Source organism: Nansenia antarctica (assembly GCF_963989245.1).
Source record: "Nansenia antarctica genome assembly, chromosome: 6".
NCBI lineage: Eukaryota > Metazoa > Chordata > Actinopteri > Argentiniformes > Microstomatidae > Nansenia > Nansenia antarctica.
Window position 1 is genome coordinate 11,433,737 of NC_137676.1, and position 24,414 is coordinate 11,458,150.

The 24,414-nt window shown below is 48.4% G+C and overlaps 2 protein-coding genes across 2 annotated transcripts in view; both read right to left on the reverse strand.

Moving 5' to 3' along the window:
- Positions 1-1,800: 1,800 nt before the first annotated feature.
- Positions 1,801-22,518, reverse strand: arfgef2 (ADP-ribosylation factor guanine nucleotide-exchange factor 2 (brefeldin A-inhibited); the record flags this gene model as incomplete). The annotated part of the gene is made up of 33 exons (XM_080534051.1): positions 22,468-22,518; positions 22,044-22,174; positions 21,799-21,932; positions 19,044-19,278; positions 18,119-18,218; positions 17,762-17,901; positions 17,469-17,577; positions 17,046-17,232; positions 16,555-16,666; positions 16,161-16,366; positions 15,718-15,802; positions 15,443-15,614; positions 14,139-14,290; positions 13,726-13,854; positions 13,257-13,415; positions 12,804-12,951; positions 10,273-10,369; positions 10,156-10,196; positions 9,894-10,063; positions 9,596-9,747; positions 7,675-7,847; positions 7,282-7,442; positions 6,442-6,572; positions 6,172-6,301; positions 5,831-5,966; positions 4,985-5,123; positions 4,668-4,725; positions 4,198-4,309; positions 3,945-4,084; positions 3,493-3,673; positions 2,640-2,778; positions 2,396-2,513; positions 1,801-1,965 (listed from the first exon to the last, which is right to left on the reverse strand). The coding sequence occupies exons 2-33, from the start codon at positions 22,092-22,094 to the stop codon at positions 1,801-1,803; spliced, it is 4,362 nt and encodes a 1,453-aa protein (XP_080390177.1). The 5' UTR covers positions 22,095-22,174; positions 22,468-22,518.
- The window catches only part of LOC308160278 (brefeldin A-inhibited guanine nucleotide-exchange protein 2-like), a gene marked incomplete at its 3' end in the record, with an annotated part of 7,059 nt that continues 4,812 nt past the window's right edge, over positions 22,168-24,414 (reverse strand). Inside the window, exons 5-7 of the mRNA XM_080534196.1 lie at positions 23,759-23,938; positions 22,991-23,325; positions 22,168-22,174 (exon numbers count right to left, since the gene is read on the reverse strand). Of these exons, the coding sequence (XP_080390322.1) occupies positions 22,168-22,174; positions 22,991-23,325; positions 23,759-23,938 (522 nt within the window). The remainder of the gene's footprint in view (positions 22,175-22,990; positions 23,326-23,758; positions 23,939-24,414) is intronic.

Sequence of the window (24,414 nt, forward strand, 5' to 3'; positions counted from 1 at the left end):
GCTTGGAAGATTACATCACAATATGTATATAGTACTTTAATTTCTGTTTATCTTACATGAAAACTTTACAGTTTGTATTTCTCCTTATACTGTATATATATATATATTTATATATATATCCTCCTCTCTTGGGAGGACAAGTAGACATACATAATTGCAGGGGGGAAGGAATGCTTCTCAAAAATATTTAAATGCACTTCAAATAATTACATACATCCTTCTTTAAAAAACGCAGGGGGACTTAAACTACAAGGGCTGGGTGGGTAGATGCTGCTGACATGTTTGCAGAGTAACGTTTGGTTTCGCTGGCCGGTTTTGCATTCCCACAGTGGAGTGTGGAGCCAACACTGACTGGTGTTTCATTCAGAGGGCAGGACAGTTGATTAACACTCTTTCTTCTCACTTTCTTGCCCTGTCATCGTCGCCGCCGCCACCCTCCTCCTCCTCCTCCTCCTCCCCCCCTGCCTCCCCCTCCTCCCCTGCCTCCCCCATCCCCACCCTGCCCTCTCCCACCATACTGCAGGGGTACAACAGAAGAGCATAGAAAAATACAACCGTTCCATGGGGAAAGGAGACTCCTTGGTATATGAGACACACACAGCCAGTCAAGTAGATGTGGAGGTGTCTATGGGACAGCACATTGATTTTCGAACACAGTTCTTTACCATTCTGTTCTACAACTTTGGAACATTCCGAAGCTTAGTTTGGGGGGGGGGGGGGGGGGGTAGTGCAGTACAGTCTTACAACAAACCCCTGATGTAAACTAAGTAAGATTGCAATAAAAGAAGTATAAAAAAAAGGAATCTAAACAACAGAACAGAAAAATAAATACAAGTAAAAATAAAGAATCTTATTACAGGCCATCGTGATCAACATGATAGGGTCGTTGGTCGTCATGGGGTGACATTGCCATGGATGCAGTTTTGTCGAGCTCCCTCACGTCGGACAAGAGGCCAAAAGCCAAACACCGATAACATGAACTTAAAGAGAGGGTGTGAACAGAGTCCTAATAGGTTTAAGTCGGCTCACCAAGCCAATCACATTGAAGGGAGGGGACGCTGACGAGACTGTTACTGTAGGGGTCTGATGATCTGCTACAGGGGAGGCTGGTGGAGGTAGAAAACTGAGGTCTGGCTCATCGTAATGCATGGAACGGCATGAGGAAACACGTTTGATACTATTCCTCATTCCGTTCCACGTATTACAACGAGGCCGGTCCTCCGATTTCGACCTCCGCCAGCCTCCCCTGGTCGGCTAGTAGGCACAGGTTTCCTAGAGAGCTACGCTTCATAACTGTGGCTGTGCTGCTGCCACATCTGGATATGCACGTTACGTTTGTTCAGTCTTAAAAACAGAAAGACAAACAAATCAACAAACAGAACAAATCAACAAACAAACAAACAAACAAAATCAGGTATATAACAGGATCAATAAATTATTCTTGTTGTAGTTCTTTCCGTTCCATTTTCGTTGTCCATTCTTCATGAGCGCCAGAGAGTTGTTGAGAAACAGTCAGTAGAGAGGTTTGTCCAATCACAGTGCTGTTCTCCCTGGGGGGGAGGGCTGTCTGGGAGGGGGGCCTAGAGGGGCCTAGGGAGGTCAAGGGGGGGTGATTGGGGGGAAGGGATGGGGTCACAGTGCCAGCAACACACCAAGCCTTTCCTTTGAAGTGAACAGTAACAGAGGACTTTAAAGCATGTTCACATGTAAGTCTGTCCCTGTTCCCCTGTGTGTCTCCCCCCAGCCTCCCCCCTGCATCCTCCCAGCCTCCCCCGCTCCATGATCCCACCCATCCCCCTCCTATGGTGCCAGGGACCGGGCCTGCCCGCCCTCGGGAGCGGCGATGTGGAAGACGGAGCCGATGCGCAGGAAGAAGCATCGCAGGACGGCGCGGAGCTCAGGGATCAGGTCGAACTGCATCATCTCACACAGGTGGGGGTAGTAGCAGGACGCATGGGGCTTGAACTGGGGGGAAGAGATAGCATGTTACACGGTGGGAGGGGATAGCATGTTACACGGGGGGAGGGGATAGCATGTTACACAGGGTGGAAGAGATGGCATGTTACATAGGGGGGAATAGACAGTATGTTACACAGGGGGGAATAGACAGCATGTTACACAGGGGGGAAGAGATAGCACGTTACACGGGGGGAAGAGATAGCATGGGTAATAGATAATATCTTTTCCTCCAATGAGTTCTGAGTAGGAAGCAAGTAGGGGAGGAATCCTTATGGGTTCCTCCCCTCAGACATTCTCCTCTAATGCTTGTTGAGAAGGAATCTATCAGTTCCTCTGACTGGACCTCACAGGCCTGTATCCGTGTGTGTAAATATGTGTGTGTGTGTGTGTGTGTGTGTGTGTGTGTGTGTGTGTGTGTGTGTGTGTGTGTGTACACCTTGTCGTCGGGCAGTCTCAGGGTCCTAGTGAGCAGCAGCAGCAGCAGGCTGGTCCAGGCTTCTCTGTGGCTCTCTGACGTCAGGCTGATAAAGTAGGACAGAGCCTCACTGCACACCCTGGGGACACCACACACAACACACATTACATTACTACTACCACACACATACACACATTAGAACCACACAGCACCAACACACTCACACACACACACAGACGCATACACTATAACCACACACACTCACAGTAGCAGGCGTGTCTGTATGTCTGTCCAGGAGTCTTGTAGCTGGGGGTCGGTGTACATCATGAACAGGATCCTCAGGCTGGCTGCCAGACTGCTGGTCTCCTGCTTCAACAGGTTGGGCTTCGACTTCCCCTTGAACCCTGGGGAGAACACACACGGACACACACACACACACACGTCAACACAGACAGACAGACAGACAGACAGAAGAGGAGAATATGCTAAATACTTTAAGACAAAAGCAACCCTGCTTGTAGAAGAGCAGGGACAACGACACGCGGAAGATGGAGGACAGCCTGCAGTGCGACAATACAAGCGAGGTGTGGAGAAGCGTGAGGAAGATTACCAGCTACAGGCAGGCTAATAACCCGCAAGTGGCTGGAGATCTGGACAAGGCCAACGAGTTGAACCAGTTCTTCAATAAGTTTGACTCGGGGGGGCTCATTGTCTCCCTTCACTCCCTTCCCACAGCTCCACTCCCTCAGTCCCTCAGCTCCACTTCCCTCAGTTCTCTCCACTCTGTCCTCCTTCTCCTTCTGCCCCCCCGCTCCCCCAGCTCTGCTCAGCTACCGGACCAGTAGATAAGGCTGGCGGCACTGTAAGGGTCATGTTCTTTGACTTCCCCAGTGCATTTAACACCATACAGCCCTTACTACTTGCGGATGAGCTTGCTGGTGGTGTGAGCAGAGCCACCTGCTAATCAATATCAGCAAGACAAAGGAGATGGTGGTGGACTTCAGGAGGACTAGGGTCCCCCACCTGTAGTTGAACCAACCTGACAGACAGACAGCCAGCTACTGACAGACAGTATGTGTGTGTGTGTGTGTGTGTGTGTGTTTTGTCGTTGGACAAACCTGCCCTCCAGAGCGCAGTCCGCTGCTCGTTGTTGGAGTTGAAGTCCCTGGCGAAGGTGTGGGACTCCAGAAGACAGTCCAGCAGCTTAAAGAGGTGCTGGGAGGAGAGGCGGTGGTACATGCCCTGCTCTCCCCCCGGACCCGGGCCTCCCCCCTCCTCACCCTCCAGTAGGGTGTCCCTCTGGGGGGGACAGACAGACAGGCAGACAGAGGTGGTTGGTTGTTAATAAAGCTATATTTAAATCTAAACCTTGAAACAACTTGAGTACAACAAAGACGCTGCCCATCCATTCCATCCACCAGACTAAAGACTGTTGACTAGAATGACACAGCACTCTACTAGCTACTGACACTTAGCATAGCATGATGCTGGACTGACTAGAAGCCTCTCTCACACACTCACACTCACACTCACACTCACACTCACACTCACACTCAGTGTTGTAACAGACCTGTGCAGCAGCCATGTTCTCTGCGTCCTCCTTCTTGCTGGTTGCCGGGTAGAAGACAATGTTGTCTATAGTCTGGATCAGTTCCAGCTGAACCACACACTTTATCAACAAGCCTGCAAATAACTTCTGGTCTGACACTTCTGAGAGAGGGGGGGGGGGGGGGGGGGGAGAGTGGAGGGGAGAAGGAGATGAGTACAGAGAGAAAGAGAGTGAGTGAAAGAGTGTGTGTGTGTGTGTGTCCGCCTGTTCTTACTGGTGTTGGCTCTTCCCTTCCAGGTGTCGTCGCTGGCGGTAGACATCTGACTCTGCCTCTCTGACAGCGCCCGGTCATAGCTGCTCTGTGATTGGCTGTCACAGTCCACATCCTGGAGAGACAGACAGATACACTGTGAGGACACGTGAGGTCACTTCCCGTGACCCAAAGCGTTGTCCTGAGGAAGGGTTCGGACCTGGGCACTCTGCTCCTCTGTGTTAGAGAGGGGCCTGTGAGGTAGAAATCGGAGGACGGGTGCTTGATACCATTCCTCATTCCATTCCATGCATTACACTGAGCCTCCGTCCTCCGATTTCCACCTCCAGCAGCCTCCCTGGACGCAGGTGTGGATGAGAGAACAACAAGGCTCCTCAGATTCGCCTGGAGTCGGTTTGTCTGTCCACGTCCATGTTTGATTACGTCATTGTTTGAATGTTGTTGTTGTTTTTGTTGTTGTTTGTGTTTCTCACCGTGTGTTTCCCATCTACAGACTCTTCTTCCTGCCCAGCTGGTCGCCATGTCAACAAGCTGTGGAGAGGAGGCGAGGGTTTGTATTCAATAAGCCACATTAACATAGTGATGGACAGCCATCAACCATAGTGATGGACAGCCGTTAGTACCCATAGTGATGGACAGCTAGTAGTTGACCATAATGACCGTTACAGAACCTTCACATAGAAATCTGTTGAGTAGAACAGTAGAACAGTATGCACCTCTATACTTAAAATGTCTACGTAGTGTGACTCGTGTGTGGAACACCACAGTAACATACAGTTGGTTGACTCACGCGTGTGGGCTGGTGGTCTGGAAGATCTCCAACATACAGGAGCATGTGACGTTCCAGACGTCGGGACTGAACTTGTCTCCGTTCAGAATCACAAGGTTCTCCAGACAGTTGGTACCGGACCGTGCCAGCTGCTCATTGTCTGGGGGGAGTACAGAGAATTGGTATCACTGGGTTTCTGGTATTCTAGGGGCAAGGCTTTAGGAGCTCGGGGGCAGTGTGTAGGGTGTAATGTGTGGGTGGTAGATGCTAGCGAGTAATGTGTAGGGTGTAGTGTCTAGGGCTAGGGAGCAGGGGCTAGGTGCTAGGCCGTTGGTAAGGGATATGTGCTAGGGCTTAGGGAGTAGGGACAAAAGCGATGTGTGTAGGGTGTAGGGGCTAGGGAATAGTGGGTAGGGGCTAGGGTCTAGGGAGCAGCATGTAGGGTCTAGGTGCTGGGGAGTAGTGTGTAGGGACTAGGTGCTAGGGAGTAGTGTGTAGGGGCTAGGTGCTGGGGAGTAGTGTGTAGAGTCTAGGGTCTAGGGAGTAGTGTGTAGGGTCTAGGGTCTAGGGAGTATTGTGTAGGGGCTAGGGAGTAGTGTGTAGGGGCTAGGGAGTAGTGTGTAGGGGCTAGGGGCTAGGGAATAGTGTGTAGTGTGTAGGAGCTAGGGAGTAGTGTGTAGGGTCTAGGGTCTAGGGAGTAGTGTGTAGGGGCTAGGGAGTAGTGTGTAGGGTCTAGGGTCTAGGGAGTAGTGTGTAGGGTCTAGGGAGTAGTGTGTAGGGGCTAGGGAGTAGTGTGTAGGGGCTAGGGGCTAGGGAGTAGTGTGTAGTGTGTAGGAGCTAGGCAGCAGGGGTTGCTTCCAGACCCACCTTGTCTGACGCACCACTGCAACTGAGTAAAGATGTCGGCCAGCAGGACCTCACTCAGTGGCTCGTAGAACTGCGTGAACACGTCACAGATAGCGTAGAGGGCGTGGTTACAGGTGGTGGTCATCCACTCCGTCTTCTACGGGACAGATAAACAGAGAGAGATAGATAGAAAAGGATAGATGGATGGATCGACAGATAGATCTCTCACCTGTCTGTTGCTAGATAGATAGATAGATAGATAGATAGATAGATAGATAGATAGATAGATAGATAGATGGATAGAGAGAGTGATAGAAAGATAGATGGATTAAATGTATAGATAGATAGATTAGATCTCTCACCTCCGTCTGTTGCTCTGGCAGCTTCATGTTGTCAAAGATCCTGAAGATGATCCTGAACAGATCGTGCCACCAGTGCTTCTCAAACGTGTGACCGTAGCTCTTCATGATCTCAAACATCACCGTCAGACCTCTGGGATAGCCACATACACACACACACACACACACACACACACACACACCTTTGATCAACTAGGTTTGAACCAGCGTTAGCCGGAGCCAATGTGTTGAGGTCTCAGAGAAGGTAATGTGTGCGTGCGTGCGTGCGTGTACCTGGTCCGGACATCCAGCTTGCAGCGGTTGATGATGCAGGACAGTTCAAATAGGATGGGGAACCAGCCTCGAACCCACACCCGATCGCCTGGGGCAACGTTCATGTCATCGCTTGTGTACTCCCGCAGAGCCTGGGGGGGGGACAGAATAAAACTTTATTATCTATTCAAAGAAGGGACAGAATAGAATAAAACTATTGTCCATCTGAAGTCAGTAAGAGCTGTAAACCTCATCCTAGTCCTGGAGAGCCACAGTAGGTGCAGGTTTTTGTCCCAGCCTAGTACTATCACCCCTGATATAAGGCCCCCGGTGTCCATATTACAACATCACATTTAGCTATCCCAAAAATTTAGTTTTTCTGCAAAAAAATCACAAACTCTCTTAGTTGATGGGCATTTACCTCCCTCTCACGCACACCAAATACAATTCTGTTAACATGATTGCGTCATAATGAAATGGGATTATTCAATTTCAATTCTGTCAATTCAGGAAGGGATTTGAGTTCATAATTAAAAAATGAACGATCATAATTCATAAACCCTTTTTCTTTTTGTTACTGAAACGTAAACATTTTGAAAATACTTTCTGCATCAGAGGCCTCCAACAACAACATCTGAAAGGTGAAGAAAAAAAATAAAGCTAATTTATTTTCTATACTTGGGTCTTACAGGCTAAACTAATCAACTGATCTCCAAAACCTTGATTGGTTGAATCAGATGTCAGGGCTGAGCTGGAGCAAAAACCTGCAGCTCTCTAGGACCAGGAGTGTGAGGGTCACTGGTGTATAGAATATAACTTTATTGTCCCTGTGAAGAGGACAGAGTACGAAAGTGGTGTTACCTGCGGGCGGTCGGAGACGTATTTGGCGCAGTGGCGTATGAGGCGGATGGCCTCCATGCTGGTGTCAGGAAAGGCTGCGTTACACACAAACTCTGACAGACACTTCACTGCATCCTGGAATGAGTCGATGGCCGCCGCAAAGTGCTGCTGAAACGTGTTCACTGAGGGGGGAGGGAGAGAGGGAGTGGGTATATCAGTTCTCATTTGGGTTTGGTCATAGTATTTGAACCAAAAGTGGAGGTCAAGCCTCGGTCTCAAACTATATTCCTGGAACCTTTTGTCCTCTCTTTTCATTTGGAGCCAAAATGGCAGCTGAGCACAAAATGTCATCTGTGTCTGTTTATGTGTTTGTGTGTGTGTGTGTGTGTGTGTGTGTGTGTGTGTGGTACTTACTGATTATGTGTCCTGTGGTCTGGAAAGCCAGCTCTACGATGGTCTCGTCGTGGTCCGAGGCGGCCTGGTGGAACACAGAGAAGATGTTCTTCCAGCCGGAGCGGATGTTCCCTGCCTGGGAGTTGACCATCTGGGCCACACACCGGATCACCATGTCCCTGATGGTGGGAGACCTGGGGGAAGGGGGGCAGGGGGTAGAGGGAGGGTGTGTGTATTAAGATTAAGATTAACTTTATTGTCATTGAACTGCAAGTACTGAGACTAAAAAAAACGAAATGTAGTTCTTGCAGACGGAGAGAGGGAGAACAGAGCTCTGGGCACAGGGTCGGCCATCTTCAGCGCCCATGGAGCCGTTAGGGGTTAAGTGCCTTGCTAGAGGGCACAACGACAGCACAACGGCACCTTAGATATGATGCCAGCAACCCTCCAGTCACCAGCTCACATCTGGGGTGGGGATTGAACCAGCAACCTACCGATTGCTGGCCGGCCTCTCTAACCCCTAGAATACCTGCCATGTGTATGTACAGTCATGTGATAAAGATAGGACACCCCATGTAAACTTTGTCTTTTTCAACATATTTAAACATATGGACATTTGATCTTCATTTTGACAATATTGAGAGATGGAGGTAATATTATGGATATTATGAAAATGCAAGGAACTTTTAATATTTGTGCCAAAATTAAATCAATAAATCCTTATTGTATTTCGAGATGTGTACATTACATTTAGGGATGTCCCGATCCGATATCGATATCGGATATCGCTGCGATATTGGTCCTGAATGCTGGATCGCAGATCGCACCAGAAAAAAAATAGGCTTCGATCTGCGTGGCCGATCTGGCGTGTCACTCACGTGATAACAACAGTAGAGTTGGCTAGTTGCTACCTGTTTGTAATGAGTCTGACAATGTCATGATGCTAGCTGGTGAAATCATAAACCATTTGCATTAGTAATTTTTCGGTTATTTACATAGTCTGAAACTACAGATGGATGGTAAGCTTTCAAATGATGCGTCATACATTGAAATCGGAAACCAATTCAAGGTGACACGAGTATTTGAATGTTGGTGCACCGAATGGGAATGCGACAGGAGAAAAGTGACTCTGACCAAACCACAACAACAAACGCTGCTAGCGGCTAACAGCGGTACATCGCTACAAACGTCTAACTGCGTTTTTATAACATCACAACATACTGAGAGAACATGGACATGCTAAAAACATAACTACACATAACTAGATGAACACACAGTCCTTGCTTTTGAACACGTCCTAAAACGAGAGTATGTTTACAAGTCATTATCACTTACTGGTAGCCTCCGAAAAACGAGAATAGTTAATCCAATCCACAGATTATAACAGTTTTTTATTATATGGACTGGACTTAAAACTTGAGTTGAAAAAAAAGAAAACCAGATATTGTTGACACCCCTTCGATTTCTGGTCTCACCAGCAGCGTCACTAGGCTACACTTTTAAAAAGGGTCCTATAATTGATTTGCCATTTGTTAGAGAAGATAAATAGAATAAAAACCTGAAGGCACTAAAACTAGAAATCAGACAGTAACTCTTTTTTTCTACAATGCTGAATGCTGCTGTCTAAATTGTTTTAACCAGTTGGTCACTGAGTACTGCAGAGTACTGTTTTTGTTGCTTGAATAAAGGCTGGCAGTCTTTAATAGCCAACTGTTGTTGTGGACTATATACTGGAGAAGTATTTGTTATTATTCAGGAGTAAAACAATACAAATATCGGATTGGTATCGGTATCGCAGATACCTGAAGCCCAGGTATCGGTATCGGTAGTGAAAAAATGGGATCGGGACATCCCTAATTACATTTCGATGTGAGTTATGTCACTACGTAAATTCTAGTCATGTTATATATATCTCTCCCTCCCCCTCCATCTCCATCTCTACCTGTTCTTCTTGACGATGTGTTCGAAGGGGCGGAGGAAGTCTTTCTGGAAGCGGAAGTTGGCCAGCTCTCCTTTCTCCAGGAACTTCATAGACAGCTGCCTCAGAGAGTCCACCGCAAAGATGGCTACGTCCTCGTTAGGGTTGCAGCCCACCTGGGGAGGGGGGTAACGCTTAGTCTCCCATGACCTACACACACACACACTCACACACACAAGCGCGCGCGCACACACACACACACACACCTGACCTAGTTGAAGTGGTCTCCTATGAACACACACACACACACACACACACACACCTTGTTGAAGTGGTCCCCTATGACATGCCAGATGCGGGACCACTGCAGGCGGATGCGGTTCATGTTGTAGTAGGAAATCTCTACGATCTTCTGCAGGCTGAACATCCTGGGCTGGTGGGCCGACGCCAGCTCATCCATGGACACCGCACACAGCCACCGCACAAAGTCCACTACACAGGAGAGAGGTGTTACACACACACACACACACACAGACAGACAGACAGACACACACACACACAGACAGACGCACAAATGTACTTACCAACTGCATTTCCATCTAACCGGGTAGAACCAGTGAAGATCCTATAAACAACAGATGTCAGTTAGCCATCAGACTGCGTGTGCTGGTAGATATGAGGGACTTGATCCTGGGTCTTACCTGTCCACGGCCACCACCACACTCTGGGAGCTGGTCTCTCCTACGGACTCCTGGATGTGAGCCATCTGCCTCCTGTCAGGACCGCCAACCAGTGTTCCTGAAACAGCACACACATGGAACACACATTTTTGGAACACACATTTTAGTTGTTTACAATTCCAATCCCTACATTCCAATAATGTTCCAATCTTTCATATTTTTCACGTATTTAATTTTGTATACATCTTAGGGCCAATCCCAATTCACCCCTACGGCTTCGTTTTCACCCCTATGGCTTCGTTTTGCGCGTTCACGTTTAGGGGTAGGGGTGTCCCAATTCATATTTCATCGAGCCATGGCTTCATTTCGAGGGCTAACTATGACTTCGTTTCGAGCGATTCCAGGACCAGACTAGCTTTGAAGCCGTAGGGGTAGCTACCCCTTGATTCCAGGATGCATTGCGAATCATCTACAGAAATGTTATGTCGCTCTATTCAATGCGGAAATGTCATTTTACTTTCTCTGTAATTACTTATTAATAAAGATTTGAAAAATTATGATAACCATCTTATTATCTTAGTTTAATGTCATTTCAATGCATAGACCTTTTCTTTACAACAAGCATAACAAAACAATTGTTGTGAAAAGCTGTTAAGCCGAAGCGCCTATGTGTGTGCCTATGCTTAACATAGAAAGTTCCACAGTCCATCGCGCTCGGGTTTAGCAGTAGCCTACCTGATCACTTCCATTAGACTACCAAAGCAGGACACCGGAGCACTCATATCTGCGCGTTTGTCACAGGGTGACAGTCACCCTGTTCCTCTGCCCCGGCGTCAGTTCAATGGAATCGTCAAGCACAGCCTTCCCCATAGAAATACATCGGTGCGTGTTTAACATTTCAAAGATGTACAATCATGTTTATTTAGAAATAAATTGTGGTGTTTGTTGACAGCGGATGAGGGTAGACATATTTAATGTAAAGTTATCTATCTAAAGTTATCTATCCACAGGCTGATATGTGCATGATAGGCGCGAATCCCCCCCCTGGTGGTATATGACGCTATCTGTATTGCGGCACTTATTATACCAAAACAACTCGCAATCTAATCTGAGCAGTTGTTATTATGTAATATTATCGATGGATGTGCCATTTTTGATGGAGGGCAGTGAGTGGGAGACTCATCAAGGACATGTAGTTAATTAATGCAGTGGACAGCGGCTGTTTCTCCAGCGTTCCTGTCACTTCGGATTTCGGAACGTCATAAAATGTAATCTGTAAGTCATGCAGTTTTCCATGTTTCCCATTGATGGTATATGACGCCGTAAATGTAAATAAAAGTTCAGCCGCGAAGTTGTTGCACTGTTGTCCTAAATCAGTGCAGACTGGCAGGGTAGGAGCACAGGTTTCATACAGGTTAGAGCGCCGTTATTCTGTCATGGTCTGATAATGAAGCATTGTTCTTTTTTATTTGATGACTTGTTTGATCGATTGATAGCAAAGTGTAGTTGTGAATGAGTCGCGAGCGTCAATGCTTTTCTACGATACTACTGATGACGTATCAGTCTTGAAGGGTTGTCCCATTTCATAGGGGTGGATTTCAACCCAGACGGCTTGTGGCTCTGTTCGAAGGCCTTGGCTCGAAATCGAGTCACACTCGAAAACGAGCCATAGGGGTAGAAAAGGGAATCGGGATTGGGCCTAAATAATGTCAACACGACGATTATAAGAACAAGCCCCGGGTTCTTGATTGATTGATTGATTGATTGATTATACTTTATTGTCCCCGAGGGGAAATTTGTCTTGGGCATGGTACTTTCATGCTTCAAGTGCAACAGAGACGATACATACAACATACAGTAGACAAAGTAAACAACAGGACAGCAACAAACATTGAGTGACATTGGCAGCAGTTTCCACCTGGACATGGCATCATTTGGTATAAATATATATTGCACACAACTCTTCAAGTGGTGTTTTCGAATATTGCACATGGCCCTTCAAGTGGTGTCTAAGATAAAGTGCAGGTGCTGGTGATCATGTCCTAATCATCGTTTCTGCTTGAGCGAATTGATTAGTTTAATGGAGAATGGGACAAATGATAGTTTTAAGAGCTTATAATTACATCTTGGCATGCGAAGCCTTCTACCTAGGGGGAGAACTTCGTATTCTGTGGAGAGCGGATGTTGGGGGTCTGCGATTATCTTGTTAGCCTTGTCCAGGACAGCTTTTTCATATAGTTTATTTAGGATCACATAGTCTCTTTCACCTACAATTTTCATAGCTGTTTTGTGAATGCTGACTAGTCTGTTTTTTTGTTGTACAGTTAAGTTGCCAAACCACACAATTATTCCATATCTGATTACACTTTCAACAATGGACTGATAGAAAATTCTCATGATCTGCTTTCTCACCCCATAAAGTCTGAGTGGCCTCAGGTGATAAAGCCTCTGCTGTAGTTCTACAGGCTTACGCCACCTAAGCCTTATTTTGAGCCAGGAAAACCCCTGTGTGTGTGTGTGTGTGTGTGTGTGTGTGTGTGTATGTGTCCTACCCAGGCCGAGAGGCATGAACTCCTCTCCTCCTGTAGGGAAGCCCTTGATGCCCGCCTCGCGGTCTCGGACCACCCCAGAGATGTAGCGCGTCTTCACACCTGTCCCAATCAGCTGGGCTAACTCCAACTGACTGATACACCGCAAGATCTACAGGAGAGGGGAGGAGAGAGGGGAGGTGAGAGGAGAGGAGAAGGGGAGGAGATGAGAGGAGGAAGAGAGAGGAAAAGGGGAGAGGAGGGGAGAGAGGTGGGGAGAGGAGAGGAGATAGAAAAAAGACAATGACAAATTAATAATAAGGTAGATAATTAAGTCATAATAGGACATGATTAGTGTGTGTGTGTGTGTGTGTGTGTGTGGGTGTGGCGGTGGTAGAAGCCAGTCCTACAGACGAGGGTGAACAGAGGGAAGCTACACGTGTTGGTAGAATTCCTTAAGGAGCCGCGGTCCCCTACCTCGTGCCAGGAGTTGCCCAGGTAGTTCCCGTCAGTGTGGGCGACGGTGATGAGGGTCTTTATGGTGTCGATGTTCTTCTGCTTCATCTCTGTGATGCTGGAGCTGGCCGTCAGCAGGGTGAACCTGGCCAGGGCCTGGACGTACGCATCACGCTCCAACTGGAGGGAGGGGGGAGGAAGAGAATAGAAGATGACACAGAAACCTAACAATGGAGCAGGGGAATTTGAACAGGATGTCTGAAGATGAGGGGAGATCGTCCAGATCATATGCTGCTCAATAACAGGTTAGTCAAGCTCCCTTAACAGGGTTCAGACAGGCGTACAGAGAGATATGGCTCTGGTATTAGGTCGGCAGGCAGGCAGGCAGACAGATAGATAGGCAGACAGGCAGACAGACAGACAGACAGACAGACAGGCAGACAGGCAGACAGGCAGACAGGCAGACAGGCAGACAGGCAGACAGACTAACCTGCATGGAGAAGATGCAGGCGATCCTGATGGCACAGCGGATGCCCTCCAGACACAGTGCTGCCACCTCCTGGTCATCACAGTCCTGCAGCCCCACACTGAACGCTGCCAGCAGGGGGGTCCACGCCAGCTAGAGATAACACACAATACACTGTTAGACACACACAAGTCTAAGAGAGTGACCTTAAACATGGGTCTAGGTGTGTGTATCAGGTGTGTGTGCGTTTTTTGTTTTGTTTTTTTGTTTTGTTTCGTCTTATTCCAAAGCGACTTACAATCGCTACATTTGACGAAGCAAGTGAATCACAGTGTGTGTGTGTGTGCGTGTGCGTGTGTGTTACCTTGAACATGGGTCTGACGTGCTCTAGATGTGTGTGTACTAGGTGTGTGTGTGTGTGTGTGTGTGTGTGTTACCTTGAACATGGGTCTGACGTGCTCCAGGTGCGTAGCGCTGAAGAACGGCGCCTGGGCGTGGCTGACCGCCTCCATCAGAGCCTTGGCCGTCTTGGCCATCTGCTCCATCTCCACGTTGTACAGCAGCCGCCGCTGCTTCTCAGTGGCTACATCTGCAGAGAGACCCCGCCCACAGCCACACATCATCACCACGCTTCAGCTTTCTCGGTCTCTTGCTTCTCACCACCTTAACAGGTACCACAGACATAGCGTAGAAGTCTACACGTGCTAAATACATTTTGATTGGTTGGCGACTTGTTCCCGGTTTCACCAGCTGCTGTTACATATATGTTATTCATATCTTGCAGTAAGTTCTATAGTATCTCACTTGAAGTTGTATGTAAATGTTCCGTTGGTTTATTATATGGTAATTTGGTAATTATATTATGAAGTTACTCTTCCAATTAAATAGACAACTGAAAATATATTTTAATAAGTAAAATGCAGTTTAATATTATCAGTACGTATGGCATAATGACACTGCTGGTTGCACTGTAGCCTCTTTTCTAAATGGGACAGACATCAGTCTTCACATGATCTTGTTTTAGCCACACCATCTAAAAGATTTTATTTTATTTGATGTGCCAGTTAAATTATTAATTATATTTGGTTCAAGCTCATTCCCTTTTGAAAATGAGTATTGTAATTTATTCAAATGTTACTAGGCATACATGTCAATTTTTCTAAAGAAGAATTTCTTATTTTATCAGTCAGTTTTAGATTTGTTTTCCAAGTTCCAAATCTTTTTAAGAAAAGGAGCATTGTAATTCATTTTAACATGTTGAAATGTTATTAGGCAGATATTCAACACTGTGTTCAGAGACTCAAGAGATAATAAAACAGCTGTGTTGACGCTGAAAACCTGTATAGGCCTACTTTTTTCCCACACATAAAATTTATCAGTAATCGATAATGGATAAAGAATCGGACAACTAAGTAGAATCGATAATGGCATCGGTATCAATACAAACTTATCAATTCCCATCCCTACATGTTATTGTGTCAAGTCAATGTCGTGTTGCATATCTAGATTTCTCATGTGGTAGTTACGTGTTCTAGGTTGTTAGTTATCCTTCCTCTGTGGCTCAGAGAATGGAACTAACAACGCTTAGGTTGTGGGTTCGATTCCTGCTGGGACCATATATACTGAAAATGTATGCACTCACTGCAATGCAAGTCGTCTCAATGGTATAATAACACAAGTAGTATAATGTCGCTGAGAGGACTATCCCGTGTCCGTGTGTTGGCCTGCTCATTGTACTCACTCTGCTTGTTGGTCTTGGGGGTGATGGAGTGCTCCTTGCTGTCCTTCATGCGTATCTTCTTGCCGGCGATCTCGTTGTAGATGGAGGAGAGGTACTCCTCTGGCAGGTCCTTACTGTCATTGATGCCCCGGTTCATCTTGATGTACTGCTCCTTAGTCATCTTGTTCTTCACCTGGACCAGTGGAGGGGAGTGAGTACAAAGACAGAGGAGTGTGTGTGTGTGTGTGTGTGTGTGTGTGAGTGTGTGTGTGTGTGTGTGTGTGTGTAGTTCTCACCTGAGGACTGTGTAGGTCTGTAGTGAGCATGATGATGGAGTATGCCAAGACGTAGGCCGTGTCAGCGCTGGCAAACAGGGTCTGACTGCAGGAGTCAGGGAGAGGTCAGGAGGTCAGGGAGAGGTCAGAGGGGAACAAAACCAACTGAACATCAGACAACCAGACATTCTGTCTATAGGAGCCACTTCTGTATGCATAACTGAGTTTACTGGCTTTAACATCAGACATTCATCACTGGAGAATAAAGAATGAAAGCAGGTATAATGTTATAACATGGTTATAGAGCATTATTAATGATATAATGATGTTTATAGAGCTGGTATAGTGTGTGTGTGTGTGTGTGTGTGTGTGTATCTGTGTGTGTATCTGTGTGTGTCTCTGTGTGTGTGTGTGTGTGTGTGTGTGTGTGTGTACACACGTGTGTGTGTGTGTGTTTCTCTCACCCCTGGTTACACTCCAGGTACCGAGCAGCAAACTTCTCCATCAGCCTGTCGATCTTCTGGGCCTCTCCCGGGAGGCGGAACCCCTCGAGGAACGCCCGCAGAGCCGACACAAAGTCCCGCCCACAGAAGTCCAGCTGGTCCACATAGCTGTACATCACTTCCTTATTGAAGCGAACGTTCTCGCCAAGGTACTCCCCCACCTGGGTCTGCAGAGGGGGGGGGGGGGGTATTACAGTATGCCCACTGAAAACGTTTGCATTTCACTTCATTTCCAAGATGGGAGGTTGCAATTGGTTGAGGCTAGGAGGTTGTGAGGTTGTGATTGGTTCAGGTCGGGAGGTCGTGATTGGTTAAGGCTAGGAGGTTGTGATATCGTGATTGGTTGCTCTCTCACCGTGTCCAGCCTCTCCTCCTGATGCAGGAACTGGGCGATATCCTCAGCTGTTTTACCCAGCATGCCCTGCTCCTGCAGGTACTGAACGCCTCGCTTGGGCTTCTTATTGAACCTGACAGACAGAGGAGAGACATGACCGTCTGGGAGACTGAGGCCTAAACAGGCTAACAGACCACTAGACTACTAAACACTAACACAGACTCACAGATTCACAGACAGAGACACAGACTGACAGGACAGACAGAGAAACAGAGAGAGACTGGCAGGACAGACGGATGGACAGACAGACAGAGATACAGAGAGAGACTGACAGGACAGACAGATGGATGGACAGACAGAGACACAGAGACACAGAGAGAGAGAGAGAGAGAGAGAGAGAGAGAGAGAGAGAGAGAGAGAGACAGACAGACAGATACAGAGAGACACTGACAGGCAGACAGAGACACAGACAGACAGAGACACAGGGATCAGGCAGACAGACAGGGACTCACAGCTCGATGCCGTGTTCGATGATCTCCTTCTGCTGTTTGATGACCTCATACTGCTCCGGGTGGTCTGGCTGAGCTGATTGGACGCTGGAGGACACGGTGGAGTCCAGTGAGCTGATGCTGTCACGACGAGACGACAGATGTTCCAGCTTCAGCTCCGCCCCCTCACCATCCGACAGACGCTCCTGGCCTGGGAGACACACACACACACACACACACACACACGTAAATAAAGACATCACACAGCACTGCGCTGGAGGAGTGAGGGAGAGAGATCTGTTTGTTTTCTACATTGAATTATTTTGCCAAGATCTCCTCGATAAAAAACACTAGTAACTTCTTTTCTGTTCTCCTCCCCCTGGCTAATGTGCATCTCAAGGACGCTGATTTCACGTGTGGTGCAACAGCTCAGTAAGAGTGAATCACCTAGGTTGGCCTGTAGGTTGGGGTTGACGTACAGATCCCTGCTCCACTCCACCATACACTTGAGGATGGAGACCAGACACTCCAGGCCCTTCTTCCTCAGACTCAACTCCTGGAAGACAAACACACACACACACACACACACACACACACAAACACACACATTAGGCAGACGCTCTTATCCAGAGGACTTGAATGAATCTATGGTGAAAAAATCACAGTCAGAGTGTATTGTATATATACCTATAGACATCATGCCCCTCTGTGTGTGTGTGTGTGTGTGTGTGTGTGTGTACCTGTAGAGGGGTCATGCCCAGCTCCTGGCCGCTCCTGCCCATGGCGATCTTTGACAGGTCGTTGACCAGACGCTCAAAGATGTTGGCAGCATTCAGGTCACAGTCATAGTTCACATAGATGTCCACCACACACTGGGCATCTGGAGGGGGGGCAACACACACACACACACACACACACACACACACACACACACACACATAAACACAAGGTGGTAATGTTTACAGATCATGTTTGTATCTGCAAATACATACATATTAGGTGTATGTTTGTATGGTGAAGTGTGTGTGTGTGTGTGTGTGTGTGTATGTGTGTATGTGTGTGTAGTGTGTGTGTGTGTGTAGTGTGTGTGCGTGCACCTGCACAGATGCGTGTGAGGGTCTGGATGACCATCCACTTGTGTTCAAAGGTGCTGGAGGACGTCTCTAGAATGGTCAGAAAGATCTCCCTGAAGAACACCTGAGAGAGAGAGAGAGATGAGGTGAGGAGATGAAAGTAGTCATAATAGTTGATGACTATGGAACACTGTATTGTGAAACACCACCTTGTTTAACCTCTTTGTGCTTGTTATTTATCTGTTGTTTGTTATGAAATGAGAAAGCAAAGAGGACAAATAAACTTGATTCATACATCTCTCTCTGCCTGCCTCTGTTGTTCTGGGACCTATTTTGTTTGCACTTTACATGCTTCCCCTAGGAATGATCATTAGACAATTCAAAGAGGTCTCTTAACACTGTTACGCAGACGATATTTAATTGTACATTTCCTTTAAGCCAGATCAAACCGACAAGTTGTTTGTTTTATTTGACTGTCTGGCTGCTGTGAAGGATTGGATGGCAAACAACTTCCTTCAGCTAAACGCAGATAAAACCGAGGTTCTTATTATAGGTTCAGATAAAGTCACTCAAAAAATTGGCTAACCCCAAAAGCCTGTCTTTTTATGTCTTGTTATTATTTGTTGTATACTTGTTATTTGTTTCTTGTTTTTCTTTTAAACTGCTATTACTTATGCTCTTTAATTATGTTTTTATAACCTATGTAAAGCACTTTGTGACTGTTGGTCTGTGATAGGTGCTATATAAATAAACTTTACCTGCCTGCCTGCCTGTCTGTCTGCCTGCCTGCCTGCCTGCCTGTCTGTCTGTCTGCCTGTCTGCCTGCCTGCCTGCCTGTCTGTCTGTCTGTCTGCCTGTCTGCCTGTCTGCCTGCCTGTCTGCCTGCTTGTCTGTGTGCCTGCCTGTCTGTCTGCCAGATCTATCCATCCCTTCATCCCTTCATCCGTACCTCTATCTGCATCTTGAGGTGGACCTTGAAGTGTGAGAGGAGCGTGAGGAAGATGGCGAGGGAGAGCTCGAACACCTCTGGGACGGAGGAGACGCCGTTCTTACTCAGCGCCACACACAGGTACTGCTTGATGGCGTTGACAAACATCTCGTGCGTGCGGAACACAGGCCCCGCCCCCTGGAGCACAGAGAGGAGGAGCTGCAGGGAGACCACCTTGGAACGCAGCTCGTGTGACCTGGGGGGTGGGGGTGGGAGAGGAGGGGAAAGGGGGCGGGGGGGGAATGAAGGAAGAGACAAAGAAGGTGAGACAAAGCAGTTTAGTCTTGGCTGGTTCTCTAATGGCGTTTTTCCATCAGCAGCCCAACCCAGGTCGGGTCGGGTCAGGTCGGGTCACTTTAGCCCGCTTTTGATCAGTTCTGGTTTTCCATTATACACAACCGACCCGGACTAGTAGGAGGAGTAGGCGATAGTAGGCGGAGTTACGCGTCATAACAGCGCGCCATGGTGGTGACGTATATTTTCACGAGACACAACAACAGTAACATGGAGGAACTTGCAGCTATCCTATGCCTGTCCCTCGGCATGTGGTATATTATTAACCGTGATTTTTTTGGAGAGAAAAGAGAGAAGACAGAAGAGCGAAGACAGAAGGAAGGATACTCGAAAGAGGAATGCTGAAAAGAGAAAGAAACTTATGTGGGCTATCGTAAGGAGATGGCTACTATTTTACCTCACTGTAGCATCATTGTTATGTTCAGGAGATGGCTACTGCCTGATTGTCTGCATGTTTGAATCATTTCTATTGGATTTTGTTCTACACATATGTTGTTCTACACATAATAAAGTCATGTTTTTTGAACCCTTAAAACCACTGCCTTCACTTGTCTGCTTTATGAACTGTAGTATCATTGTGTGCCGTGTTATTCACGGACAAACACGGTGCCGTTTGCGGGTTAATAACTTCGGTTTACCGGGGGTTAGGATAACAATTCAAACGTGTCCGGATAGAGGAGAAGACGGAATCCAAAACCATTTGAATGGAGTCGATCCTCCACTCCTATCACCGTCGACACAGCGCGGAGCGAATTCCCTGTTAAAACGTTTCTCTGTCAACGGGCTGCACTCTCTCTATATATTTCGGGCTAAACTGTGCAGTGTAGCCGGCGTCCTGGTTCCTCCAGCAACCGGACACTTCCATAAATAACAACAAATATGTAATATGTAAATATGTATAATACCACGTTCATTGATAAAATGACGCCAGGGATGGAAAGGGGTGAAGGGGGATGATGAAGCTCTGGACTACGGAACGGCAGCACAACGGGGGGAAATGCGATAAGAATTATGTCAAAATGCAGCACCATCATGCACAGATCAGCCTTAAAACATGTAACGTTAGATATATATATCGTTACACAGGGAGCGATGTATTTCTACAGAAAGGCTGATAGATTGTAGAATCTTCTTGTCGGTAAAACGATGGAATCAATCTATTGAGGATTGTGATCTTAAATGCGTTGTCATCTCATGATAGATTAGGTGCACACTGCACAGCATACACGATTTGACAAGGAAATAGGATGTTCAACACAGGTTGGAATCTCTGTACTTGATTTATTAAGACAGTCAGCGAATGGTTCATCAGCACAGTATCTCAGCATCGGCATTCAACGACATCATTATACAGACAGGCTGATAGATACGAGTGCAGCGCTGTCTTGCTGGTAGTCAAATATATTTATTTATACAGCATATGGATGTTACGTGCCTGTTACCTGCCGCTTTCAGTTCTAGTAGTTTAGATCTCGCAACCAGGGAAACGCCGACAAGACGCGAATCTACCGGCATTTGACTCATGAGTGAACGGCGAAAATGGCTGGACGGCACAGCAGCAGCAGCAGGTGAACTCCCGGTTCATCGAGTTTACGGTTAAAATAATAACTTCTCGGGGTGTCAGCGCGGTGGTTAAGGGCTCAAAATGACCGTAGACCGATGGTGAAGTTAGCAAAGGAGTATTGTGTTTGTACCACCTCCACAGCCGGTGTTATTCACGGGCAAAGACGGTGCATAATAGCGATTTTTGTGTTGTGCTTGTTGTAAATAAAAGTTCTATGATTCATTGAAATGACATTAAACTAAGATAATACGATGGTCAGCATAATTTTTCGAATCTTTATTAATAAGCTATTACAGAAACTGTAGTGACATTTTCCAAGAGCGAATGTGGTATTTCAAGATGGCGGTTAGTGAAGAAATCTATGGACATGGGATGACGATTTCCATTGACCAATCAACGGTGTGCAGCGTCACACGTCACACGCAGCCTGGCAAAAAGATCCGGATCTTAAAATTTAGACCCTGGTCTCGAAGGGGAGCTAAAGAAGCGAGCCGAACCGACCCGGAACGACATATGGAAAAGGGGAAAAGAAGCAGGCCGAAGCGGGCTGGCCTGCTTTGGCCTGCTTTGGCCCTGTAATGGAAAAGCGCCATAAGAGGACAACAGAGCCTCTCTCGCTCTCTCCGTCTCCCTCCCTCTCTCTCTCTCTCTCTCTCCCAGCCAGGGAAACACTGTTGTTACACTAGTGTATGTTACACTAACCAGGGCTAAGACCAGGATGTAGAACCAAAATTCACCGGTTCTGGTTATACTGTGTGTGTGTGTGTGTGGGTGTGTGTGTGTGTGTGTGTGTGTGTGTGTGTGTGTGTGTGTGTGTGTGTGTGTGTGTGTGTGTGTGTGTCTCGGAGGATGTCTAACTTTGGGTCGGGTGGTCCGTCGGCCAGAGGCTTCATGGAGAGCTTGCAGAGGGACCTGAAGACGAGGAAGGCATCCTTCTGGAGGACGTGAGAGAACCTGGAGGTGGAGTGGGGTCCCTGGAGAATGTCTGCATCCTGGGGGGGGGAGAGAATAAGTAGTAGAATGGACATTTCCAGTCTTTGGTGGGAGGAATGTAGGAATTGGATTTCCATGCTGATCCATGTTTAACAGCAGACTAGACCCACCAGGATGTCTGTGGAGGAGACGGAGGCGCGGTCGTCCACAATGCCGTTCATCTGCTGGCCCTCTGGCCTGCCTCTGGGGGGCGCCACCTCGGGGTGGGGGTCAGGCTGGGGGTGGGTAGGCTGTTCACCTCCTGTGGGAAAGGAAAGGAGAGGTGCGGGGCGGGGCGGGGGAGAGGAGAGGAAAAGAGAGGTGGGGGAGGAGAGGAGAGGAGAGGGGAGGTGGGGGTGGAAGAGGCGAGAAGAGGAGAGGAGAGGAGGAGGGTGAGGGCAGACATAGACATGGTTTAGGTGTTAGCCAGAGAATGAGAACAAGCTTCTATTTTACTACGGTTACTCTGGTTACTGTTTTTAGAGAATGACCCACGACCCTTCTGATTGGCTGTACAGCTCTGAGACATGATCACACTTAGAACCAATCACTGACCTGCTGCGGCCTGGGTCTGAACTTCCGCCTCCGGGGTCACTTCTTCTCCCTCCTCAGTCCGAGGTTGCTCTGCCACCGTTGGGATGACGGCGGCCTCCCCCGCCTCCCCCGTCTCCCCTCTGTCTCCCCCCGCCTCCTCTCCGTCTCCCCCCGCCTCCTCTCCGTCTCCCCCCTCCTCCCCCGCTGCAGGCTGGCTCGCAGTCGCTGGTGTCTCTGGGACTTCCTCCTCAAACACGTCTGTGGACGGAGGAGGAGTGAAGAAGAGAATGTAGTGAAGAAGAGACATCTCCACCACACAGGGAAGAGGGTGAATAACGTCACCCCAACTGTCCACATTCTAGAGTGCCATGGGCGACGTTAAGTACATAAATGATGATGCTTCGTTTTGTAGCATTTCGGCACTCTAGGTGGTGAGTGTTCCGGAATTCTTTGGCAGTTGGTGAATTAAAGATCTCTAGTCCATTTTCCAGCCAGCTCTGTGTGTGTGAGTGTGTGTGTGTGTGTGTGTGTGTGTGGTGTGTACCTGTAGGAGTTCCAGCCACCTCTGTGTTTAACGTTTACATTACCTGGCAAGGGCGTAGCCTCTCTCTTTTGTTCTGTAGGCTCCGCCTCCCCCTCAGCCGTGCTGTCCTCTGGTTGGCCGTTGAGGGAGGGTGTGTCTGTGTCCGGGGCGGGGGAAGTGGTGTGAAGGTCGGGGGTGCTGGCCGCAGGGGAGGGGGTCCCGTTCCGCTCGGGGGTGGGGGAGGGGGAGGGGGAGTGGTCTGACCTGGGGGAGGAGGAGACATGGCCGGGGATTGGGGAGGGGCTCTGCTCAGGGAGGCGGAGTCTGTCCTTCTCCTGCTCCTGGGCCTCCAGAGCCTGTCAAGATGGAGGAATGAGAGAGAGGTGGAGAGAGATGGAGGGATTAGGGGGAAGTGGAGAGGTGAGGAGTGAGGAGCAGAGAGATGGAGGAATGAGAGGGAGGTGGAGGGATGGAGGGATGAGAGGGAAGTGGAGGGATGAGAGGGAAGTGGAGGGATGGAGGGATGAGAGGGATGAGAGGGAAGTGGAGGGATGGAGGGATGAGAGGGATGACAGGGAAGTGGAGGGATGAGAGGGAAGTGGAGGGATGGAGGGATGAGAGGGAAGTGGAGGGATGAGAGGGAAGTGGAGGGATGCAGGGATGAGAGGGAGGTGGAGGGATGAGAGAGAGGTGGAGGGAGAGTGAGAACATGTCCATGTCCATAACATAATAATAAGCATAATAATAACAATAATAAACAACAATAACAATAATAATAGTGCTGCTGACCGCCTGCGTCTCCATGCGTGTGAAGATGACGTTGAGCATCTGCGTGAGCGTGGCCTTGGCCGTGGTCTGGTTGATGAGGTTCCTGCTGGCCAGGTAGATGTTGTAGCAGGTCCGGACTGTCAGCAGAACCGTCCCCTCATGGACCTCGATGTGGGGGGAGGTCACCGCTGTCAGCAGGGCCTGGGGGGGACAGGGTTAGTCAGGACGGCCTGAGGGGGGGGCAGGGTTAGTCAGGACGGCCTGAGGGGGGGGCAGGGTTAGTCAGAACGGCCTGAGGGGGGGGGCAGGGTTAGTCAGGACGGCCTGAGCAGGGACATGGGGGACAAGCTTAGTCAGACCGGCCTGGAGGGGGGACATGGGGGACAGGGTTAGTCAGGACAGCCTGGGGGGGGGGGGGGGGGGCGGCGGCAGGGTTAGTTAGGAGGGTCTGGGAACCAGAGGCTCGGTTCAGTTCCAGTCCTCTCCTGTCCTCTCTTGTGCTGTCCTGTCCTCTGCGCTCCTGTCCTCTCTTGTCCTGTCCTGCCCCCTCCTGTCCTGTCCTTTCATCTCATCTCCCCTCCCCTCCCCTCCTCTCCTCACCATAAAGGCTGGGAGAGATTGTCTAAACACCAAATAAAGGTCAGACTCCACAAGGCTCCTCCTACCAAAGTGAAAGG